Source organism: Chinchilla lanigera, unplaced genomic scaffold (assembly GCF_000276665.1).
Source record: "Chinchilla lanigera isolate Chin_1 unplaced genomic scaffold, ChiLan1.0 scaffold00083, whole genome shotgun sequence".
Classification (NCBI taxonomy): Eukaryota; Metazoa; Chordata; class Mammalia; order Rodentia; family Chinchillidae; genus Chinchilla; species Chinchilla lanigera.
The window spans coordinates 1181530-1191697 of NW_004955484.1; the positions used below are offsets into that span (position 1 = coordinate 1181530).

Here is a 10168-nt window from a genome sequence, read left to right on the forward strand (position 1 = left end):
TCTTGTTTGTTTTTCACAGCTATCTACGAGCAGTCATGTGAAGCTTATAAACACAGAGGGAATACCTCAGGGTTTTATTATATAGATTCCGATGGAAGTGGTCCTCTGAGACCATTTCTTCTCTATTTTCACATGACTGGTAAGCTCATCAACCTTCACTTAATAGTTAAATCTGCATGAATACTTTACCTACACAAAATGAAAGTGATCTAAGTAGGAAGTTGATCTAATTTTGCAACTTGATTAAAATGTGTATTGTTCAGTTACACAACAGAACGTAACTATTTAATACATTAGTTGATTGGTAACGATTTCAAATACTGTCATTTTATATGCATGTGTTGTCTGCATAGAACATCTAATCATAAATGTTTTCCATTAAATCCTAAAACAAAACAGACTTTATTTGTTAGAGCAGATTGATGTACATAAAAGCTTTGAGAAATATTTACTTTTTGAATGCATATAAACATGAACTTTGTATTCTACAACTTTTTACTTGTGCAAATGCACATAAATATTAACAGTCATGGAAACTGTGATGAAATTCAGCATCATTCATACTCAAGAAGAAAATGACACTACCAATAGAATAGAATTCCTTTAATTTGATAAAATACCCACAAAACTTATAGCTTATGTAAATATGTAGTCAAATATGGGAAGTTTTTTCAGTTATAGAATTAGTATCCTTTATACATCACTGAATTGGATCTCAGCCAGTGTGATAATGCAGGGGAACAAAGTAGAAAAATATAAATATGGGAAAGAAAGACCTATAATTCTTGTTATTTATAGGTGCCTAGGTTATGTATGGGAAATCAGTATGGAGATTCCTCAAAAAAGCAAAACTAGAAATTCCACTTGACTCAGCAATTCCCCTCTTGATATCTTTCTAAAAAGTTAAAGACTTCATATTACAGTGATACATGTGTGTCCATGTTTACAGCAGCACAGTTCATTGTAGCTAAATCTTGGAAGTGGCCTATTGTCCATCAACAGAGGAATGGATGAAGAAAACATGGTAGTATAATGTAGTACTACTTTGCCATAAAGAAAGACAAACTTGAGTAATTTGTGGGAAAGTGGATGCAGCTTGAGACCATAATGTTAACTGAAATAAATCAGACACACAAACTTTGTTATATGAGAAACTCAAATTATAAATAAGGAGTAAAATGAAAGATAGATAATAGAAAGTATAGAGATAAATCTTTCTCAAATTGGGAGGGGAATCAAGAGATGAAAGGAAGGGAAGCAGGGTAAGGGTGAAAAAAAAAAGCAATTAAGATGTGTTTTGCACATGTACCAGCTCCACACATTAATGGAAACACTACATACTAGAAACATGGACTGATAAAAAAATTTAAAAGAATATTTGAAATGATATACAGCAAACTATTCTAATTTTAGATTATCACTGGATACAAAATCAATACAAAGTCAATTTTATTTCTATATGCCAGCATTAAGCAATTAGAAAATGACATTTTAGAAGGTTGCATTTTCTGCAGCATTAAAAATCTCAAACACATGTAACAAATGGAATGAAAGATATAGAAGGCTTCTGCACTTTTAACTACAAAATACTACTGAAATCTGTTAGCATCCTATATAAACTGAGTTAATATAAAATTTTCACTGGTTAGAAAAAGCAACATTGTAGAACATCAATTCTTCTAAACTTGATCTTGATTTAATACAAATCTAAATTAAGATCCAGCAGAATGTTTGTTTGTAGGTTGGTGTGATTACTGTGGTGAAAATGGGTAAGCACATCCTAAAATACCTGAGCAAATATAAAGTGCTAAGAAGGATCAAGTAGGTTTGAAGAACAGAGCTGAAGAATTCAACTCTATTGGATTTGAAGACATTATACTGATAGGCTGGATAAAGCACTATGCAGTTGGTAACAAAATCAGTAAACATATCAATGAAACAAAATAATGTATAAACAATTCATTTGGGGCTGGGGATTTAGCTCAGTGACACAGCGCCTGCCTGGAAAGCACAAGGTCATGAGTTTGATTCCCGGTACCAAAAAAAAAAAAAATTCACTCACACATGGATAATTTATTTTTTGTCAAGGTGGTAAGATGTGCAGTGAAAGAAAGATGATCTTTTCAACCAGTAATACTGGGGGAAATGAAATATAAAAACCAAGTAAAGAAAACTTAATCCATTCCTTATCAAACACAAATAGTGAATTCTGAATGAACGATGCTGTCCAGTAGGGTTGTCACTTGCAACGAGTACCTACTTAAATTCTAATTTAATTAAAATTAAATGAACTTGAATACATTTTAAAACCCAAACAAATAAGTTAATCAGAATAAGATTAAATGAAACGTGCAGCTCCCGACTCTCCTTGGCCCCATTTTCACCAGCTGCAGCTTCCTGTGGCTGATAAGGACTGTTCTACTGATCATCACTGGTGTAGAACATTTCCATGTTGCAGAAAGTTACTTTGGACAGTGCTGCTTGAGGGAGTCCAAGTTTTATGGAGCAAAACAGCAACCACAATGAGGGCAGTATTAGGTTGGGGCTGGCACTGCGGTAGAGGAGGATTGCTGCTGAGAATCCAGGCGTAACTTGCTGCAGAAAGAGCCTGCCAGGTAGAGGCAACAGCAAATGCCAGCTCCTGAGACAGGTGATCTTGTCAAATGTGTTCAGAAAATAGCAACAAATCCAGGGTAGCTGGGGGATGGGAAGTAGTAGCACGGGAAGAGAGTGTCAAGGAGCAAGAGCAGAGAGGGGACGGGTCATGGGATTCTTACAATAACATGGTCAGGTTCTTGGCTTTTTGCTTTGTATGCAGTGAGAAGATGCTGGAGGTTTTAAGCAATGGTGGGGTGCAGTCTGACGGCCTTTAATGCGATCAAATGGCTCCTATGCTGGGAAATGCCTATCCAGGAGCAGGGCTGCAAAGGAAGGAGGAGACTGTACAGACGGAATAGGGGTTAGGGAAGCTGTCAGGAAACCTCTTCAAGTAATGCAAACATGCAGGAAACAGCTGTGATGGCGGCTTCTTGCCCTGAGCAGTGCCAGTGCAGATGGCGAAGCGGGTTAGAGCCGTGCCCCGAAATAGCGATAAGACGTGAGAAAATACCATGGTCCGGGGTTCGGATGACTAGAGAATGTGAATTGCTATTATTTGAGGTGGGGCCAGGAAAGGTTTGAGGGGAAAGGTTAGAAATCTGTTTTATATGTTGTGAGTTGGAGATGTGTATGGTACCTTCAAATGCAAAGCTAAGGAGGCAGCTGAGTGGGGGGCAACACTTCCTTCGTACTTATGTCATTCTGAAAGCCACAGGGTGGTGGTAAAACCTGGGGTGCTGATCTCTCTTTCTGTCTGTCTGTCTGTCTCTCTCTCTCACTCTCGCTCTCTCTCCTCTCTCTCATGGGGCACGACTCATTATAGAATCTATCTTTAGAGATTTTTATGTAATGCACTTGGTGGCTCTACTAACACAACCATTGAGGAAACTACCCTGTGGACCAAAAGAATCTAAAACATTCTGTGGTTCCCGCCTGCTTGCCTTCTAATGAAGCTTGCATTCTACGGGACTCAAATGCCCAGTTAGCGCCCTGGGAGCTATGACCTCAGTGACTGAGGAGTGCATGGATCCAATGTGTTAGACTATCTTCCTGAGTGGTTCCAATGTGGACACTGGTTTGAAATTACTATTTGTCTGATTTTTATATGCACAAATGGCTCTGTTAAGTATAATAAATTGAAAGGACTTCACAAAGAAAAGAAAAGAATAAAAACTAAACAAGAAAAGAAAAGAAAAAAGAAAGCTTTGTTAACAGGTGTTGTGGTACATGCCTGTAATACCACCAATTGGGAGGCTGAGGCAGGAGGACTGCCATGAGTTCAAGGCCAACCTGGGCTACAGTGAGCTCAAAGATATTCTTAATTACAGAGTGAGACCTTGTCTCAAAAAAAAAAAGAAAAAAAAAAGAGGAAGCTTTGTTAATATAAGATAGGAATTCAAGGGATTTAGCTCAGCGGCAAAAAGCACTTGCCTGGCAAGCGCAAGGTCGTGAGTTCGGTTCCCGGTACCGGAGAAAAACCAAAAAAAAAAAAAAAAAAAAAAAGATAGGAATTCAAGTGTCAAAGAATTTCTATTCAGGTAGGTTGGATATGAGTGAGATTTAACAATATACCACTACACACCTGTGAAGCAAGTAGGCAAATTCTATGTTGCCAAAAGTGTATCTTGCATTGTTCATGTACACATGTAACACAAAGTTTAGTTGTGAAACTTAGATACATCTAAGTTGATAAATATCTCTGTCTTTAAGAAGCACACACACATACACACAAAGCTGATTCTCCTTATTTGTAGTAATTATGTTCTACAAATTCACCATGGACACTGGATTAGCAAATACCAGACTTTGGCTCCTAAGGGAAAATCCAGTAAGATTAGGTGCCTCTGTACCTGCAGTAACGATATTCTCATCTATCAATAAATACTTCATCTTGTTTTATGTGTAGTTCAGGTTAAAGATGCTTTATGTAATATACACACATGTGTGTAACTCATTAACATTGAAGTCACCACCAAATTCTTGTATATCACCCTGCTCACCACAGCCCTTTGATACTTAGGGACACTCCAGAGCACCCCAGCAGTATCAGATGTCCATTTTAAACAATAAAAGCATCAACCTGAAGCACAAAGGTGTCAAAAATGTGTTACAAAATGGATCACAAATAAGACACCAGTTTACAAACTGAGAGCTGAAACCGAGACAGGACACCCACTTGTTCAACTTCGGCTGAGGTCGTGTATATTGGATACACATACTTTCTGCTGCTCTGTGCATGTCTGCAAATGACGGCCAAAATGTTGTGGTTAGAAATATGTTTAGCAAGTAGGCAAATTCATGAAAGATGAGTGTCCCTATCTGTCTTTTATATTTACTATGGGCAATAATTCAGTAATGTATTGGCTACATTACTGAATTACATCTGAACTACATCTGCAAGATGTTAAGGGCAGAGACCCAGGTATTCTGTGGAACAGGGCATGAATCTAGAAGTTCTGGAATATGAAAACATATTCAAACACAAGTGACAGTGCCAGGGCACACCAACCTTAGGAGTTATAGCTTCACACTTGCCTCATGCCTCAGGTTTTGCAAATGGGGAAACCTGGACTCAGACTGGAACTACAGCAGACTAAAAATATGAGAGGAGACAGGTAGGTCAAGAAACGGACCCTTGGTTTTTTTGTTCACCATGGGAAGTTTTCCCCACTAGGAAGGGTATCTTCGATGAAGGTCTCATTACTTGTATCTCCTAGTTATCCAACCCAGTGTAGCAATTGCTAAACCCAGGAAAGAATGCTGAGTCAGCAACTTGCAAATGTGTACGCGAATAAAAAAACCAAAACTAGAATTATTGTCTTTCAAATGATTTTGCATGGATTAAAGTACCTCCAAGCATTACAAGCTAAACAATATAAACAAAACAATCTATTTTGAATGGGGAATTTCCCAAACGATGCTAAAGGCTGAAATTTCTTTGTGAATAGAGTATTCTAAATGTGGTTTAAAAATACTGAGGATGAGATGCATCCCGGTGGTTGTCCCCATTCAGAGGCAGAGGGTTGTTCTCTTCTACACTAAACTGACTGCATTTTCTGTAATATGATAGTTTTATGTTCAAGATAGTTTCTCATCATCAAACATTACATTGTAAGTACAATTGTTACAGTATGAGGAATTGGTGAGCACTAGAACACTGGCTTTTAAGTTTAGAGAAAATGTGCGTTAAATTCACCCCTTCCCTCTACACCATTACTGAGGCACTTGGGTTTAGTTTTCCTGACTCAGTAAGTTTAGAGTCCAAGGTCCAAGTCTCTATATTAGTGACAAATACCCCATGTGCTTCTACAATAAGACATATAACATAATGGTTTTTACTTTGAGATTTCAATATTAAAGCCTTCTTAATAGCTAAGCAGTTAAGAATTAACTCTCACTATTCTGATGTACCCATGTGGTTTGCCCCAGAATATTCACTCTTCTTCCCTTTCATCCTTCCTGCGTTCCCTAATGCAACTCTTCCACCTGTTCTTCAGGTCTTTATCACATCTGTCACCCTCAGCTATTAAGCATGAAGCGCCACAGCTTTGCAACTAACTGTGTTGCTTAAACAGCATATTTTTTCTTTACACTGTTATCACGCTAAAAAATAGCAGTCAGCCTAAGGTAAATCAAGTTCTTAATTACTCAGTAGCTTTATTTACAATTCGTATTATTAGAAATCTCTTCAGGGAGAGACGCCCGTAAGCCCAAATTACCATCCTATTTTTTAAACTTCATAGATTTTTCTGTCTGTTTCAGCAATCTCTTCTTATTCATTTCCTCCTGTCCCCTTAGCCCACCACTCTTGTTGCATTTAGGAAAGGATAATTTTCCAGAAAGCAAAATCTTGACTCTATAGGAATCTCAAAGACAATGGCAACTGATGGGTAATAAACATCTTCTCAATGTTTGTTATACTAATTTGTTTACTATAGTAACTCAATAGTATTTTACTCTTTTTAGAGATATGTTTCTGTTTTGTTTTGTTTTGTTTTTTCTGGTACCTGGAATTGAACTCAAGACCTCATGCTTGCCAGGAAGGACATATGTTTCATTTGAATAGTTATCAAAGTTTTATACTGACTCTATATGTAAATTTAAATTCTATGTAAGTAATTGAGAAATAGACAAGAAAGAAGAGTAGAAAAATAAAGGTATTAGTCACAGAAGAGTTGTAGAAATTCTGATGTTAGCTCTGATGGAGTAACTAGAAGTAAACTAAGCTCATCAGTGTGGACAATTGTACCACTGGTTAGACTATATGAAAGAATTCCTTGTAAGCATTAAAGGTAGATGGAATAAAATTGTGACTGATGAGAGGAGGAAATCAAATAAGGTGTATTTCAATAAAGAGTCCCTCAAAGATGAAAATTTCAAAAAATATTGCATAATAATATACTTTATATATTTCATATTAAGTTATAAAACATGTAATATTGCATAATAATATATTATGTATATAATAATGCACAATAATACATTTTATATATTTCACATTAAGTTTTTAAACAAATTATTGTATATCAAAAAGTACAATATAAGTAATGTATATCTTTATATTACGTGTTATTTATACCATAATTCAAACTTCAATAAATTTTTATAAAATGTAAAAAAAAAAAAAAATATTGACTCTCATACAGATATGAAAGTAAGAGCTTAAAAACATATTTTAGAGAGATTGCAATTTATTATTAATGAAGAAATTGGTAAGCTTTTAAGCTTGTTCAAAGGAGAATCCAAAGAACAGAGACATGGATGCACAAGGCATATTAGAATGAGACCTCTGCCAGGTGGAAGCTGCTTGCTCATGCACAAGAATTACTAACTTGTAGGGATGCTTTTCTAAAAAAATGCTTTTTTAAAAAAAAGCAAAACAAAACAAAAAACCAAAACCAATCCCCCCAACCCCACAAAACAAACAAAACTGCAAACAAACAAAAACTAAAAAGCATAACAATCCTACCAACATAGGTTAAAGGATGATTAAATGTAAATGTGTTTTGGAAGTTAAAGATAGTAAATTCTCTAGGGAGATTTAAGGGTTTATCTCCTGCAGATGCACTGCCTACTCTGTAAGAGTAATAAAAGCCTCAAGATTTGTACCTCTTCCCTTGGAGGAGATTTGTTACCTCCCAGAGGCAAACTCTCTCCCTGACTATATTAGGGGAGCAGGTCCTGCAGTCACCCTCTGTCAGCCCCAAGCCTCCCGTACTGGCTGGCTCTCTTGGGGTGCAAGGACAGCATGCAGTGTTGGGTGTACCTGGCATGATGGAATCAGCCCACAGGAATCTAGGCTGTGAGGAATCCATGCTACTGAGATTCCCTGTAAGTAAACAGGCTCTGGTCCAAAGTCCTGTGTTTGTTAGGATATGTAGACAGGTGAATAAATAGAAAGATAGATACCCAGGACCAGGTAGATATAATCTGTATATGAGAGGAACAACTTATTAAATCAGATGTAGAGTAGCATCTCATTCCCTCCACAGTTTCAGACTTTGGTTTACGATCCTATGGATGACCTACAATTTATAGTTATAAAATAATTCAATGTCAGTGAAAGTTTCACAGCCACCATGGTTCAGAATCTGATAACTTGGAAGGATATGCTGGCATCTGGACACCACCTTGTTTTTACTGATTTGTGTGTTTATTTTTCGCTCCATCATGTATCTTCTGCATGTCGTGCCAATCCTTTGTGCTACTGGAAGGAGACACCATGGCTAGCATGTCAGAAACTGTTGGATGTGTTGGTACCTGCCTGTGATCCCCGCACTCTGGGAAGCTGAGGCAGGGTAGTTGAAGTCCATACGTATCCCAGGAAACTTAGTGACTTAGCACGACCCTGTCCCAAAATTAAAATAAAATAAATAAGAAAAGGGCTGGGGATATAGTTTAGTATGAAGGCCCGGGGTCCAATCATAGTAACACACACAGACACACAGACACACAGACACACACACACACACAGGAGGCTCTCCACGGCAATCTCCAGACCTTTCCTCATTAATCCCACATGAGAGGGGGCAACATGGATACAGGGTATCTCCTTCTATCGCTCAGAATCTCCTGTGATGATTTCATGGCATCTGCTTTGCCTTGGATGTCTAGATGGTCATAGGTGTGGCGTCTGTTTAACTTGGTCACAGTTTTAATTAGAAAATAACATTGCTTAAAGAAACTATCATATTGAAATATGTTAGAATTTCCAAAGGAAACATTTCTGTAAGCTGCCTTTTCATGGCTGCCATGCATCATGGCCTTGAGTTTCTTATCACACCCTAAAATCCCTTTAGAATCCTGTGCTAATTGCGAACCAGTGGATGTGAACTATAGAGAAGTTTCTCTCAGTGTGACCCAAAAGGCAGGAGACAAAGGCCTCAAGCTGCCTTATTGTCCTGCTCTTTTGGAGCTACCGGTGCACACCACTGATTCACCACAAGGAAAGGTGAGCAGTTATGCTCAACAATGCAAGCACAGTGCAGCAGAAGAGAGGCTGACAGAGCTGCCTGTTTAATAATAACCTTAAACTTCCAACAGCCATGGCTGAGTTGGCTAAAAAGAGAGAGTGTCCAACTGACTCTATTTGCCAGTTCTGCCAACTTATTTCCAAGTTTGGCAATTGAGGCTCAGATATTACTCGACTTTCCTAAGGACACAGATCCATGCCAGGTCTGCAAACACATCTCCTGAGGGCCTCTACCCTGTCCTGCTGGATGCCCACAATTAATTCCATTAGCTTATAGATCATGTCCTCTTTGAGAAAAGCACCGTACTGATAATGCTCGGGGGCAGCAATGGGGAACCTTTTAGAACTTTCAGTGATACATGCAGAAGGCTGCAACATGCATGCCGTGCTACAGGTTCACTAGCACTGCTCTAGGGGGAGCTGGAATGCAAGGAGGAAATAAAAATATTAGCTGTGGTTTCCCAAAAAGTAACAGTGCACACACAGAAGGCAACAAGGTTTCCCTGTCTCCTGCAGCTGACCTTGCCCTCCTGATGACTGAAGGAGGGTGGGAGTGAACATTTTCAAAGCCCATCTCCGTATCTTGTTTGCATTTTTGAGTCCTGTGAATGTGTTAATTTAAAAAGGTGGAAAAGCTCTATCAGCCATTACCGTTTTCTTCCAATGTGCAATGTTCCTGTGCCACAGAAGAGTTGTGATTTAACAGCAAACAAGTAGGAGAGTTTTGACAATTCCCACTCTGTTTGTGATTTATTAAACCAGAAGCCTTTTGATTAATCTGTTCCTCTGCCTGCATTTACTGGAGCAAATATAGCATGAAAAGGGGAAGTTGGGGATGGGTACAAATGCATGCAACTTCTGTTACACACACAGTGGGGTTTTACTTTCTTCTGAGTAATTTGATAATCAGAATGATGGAAGTGTTTATATACACTCAGGTACCAGCCTTGAAACTTTACATTCAGTGTTAGTTGAGTGGCTCTGTCCAATTTGTCCCTTTCCAAAGAGTAACTTCCCACTGCACTGCCAAACTATACAGATCACAGAGTACTAAAATGAATATGAAAATTTGATTTAAAAAGAAACAGATGTATACCC

The 10168-nt window shown here is 38.1% G+C and overlaps 1 protein-coding gene across 1 annotated transcript in view; it reads left to right on the plus strand.

Moving 5' to 3' along the window:
• LOC102026327 (contactin-associated protein-like 4) overlaps positions 1 to 9294 on the plus strand; it is a 142102-nt gene extending 132808 nt beyond the window's left edge. Inside the window, 3 exon segments of the mRNA XM_013503850.1 lie at positions 20 to 139; positions 8898 to 9049; positions 9142 to 9294. Of these exon segments, the coding sequence (XP_013359304.1) occupies positions 20 to 139; positions 8898 to 9049; positions 9142 to 9294 (425 nt within the window).
• The last annotated feature ends 874 nt before the right edge of the window (positions 9295 to 10168 follow it).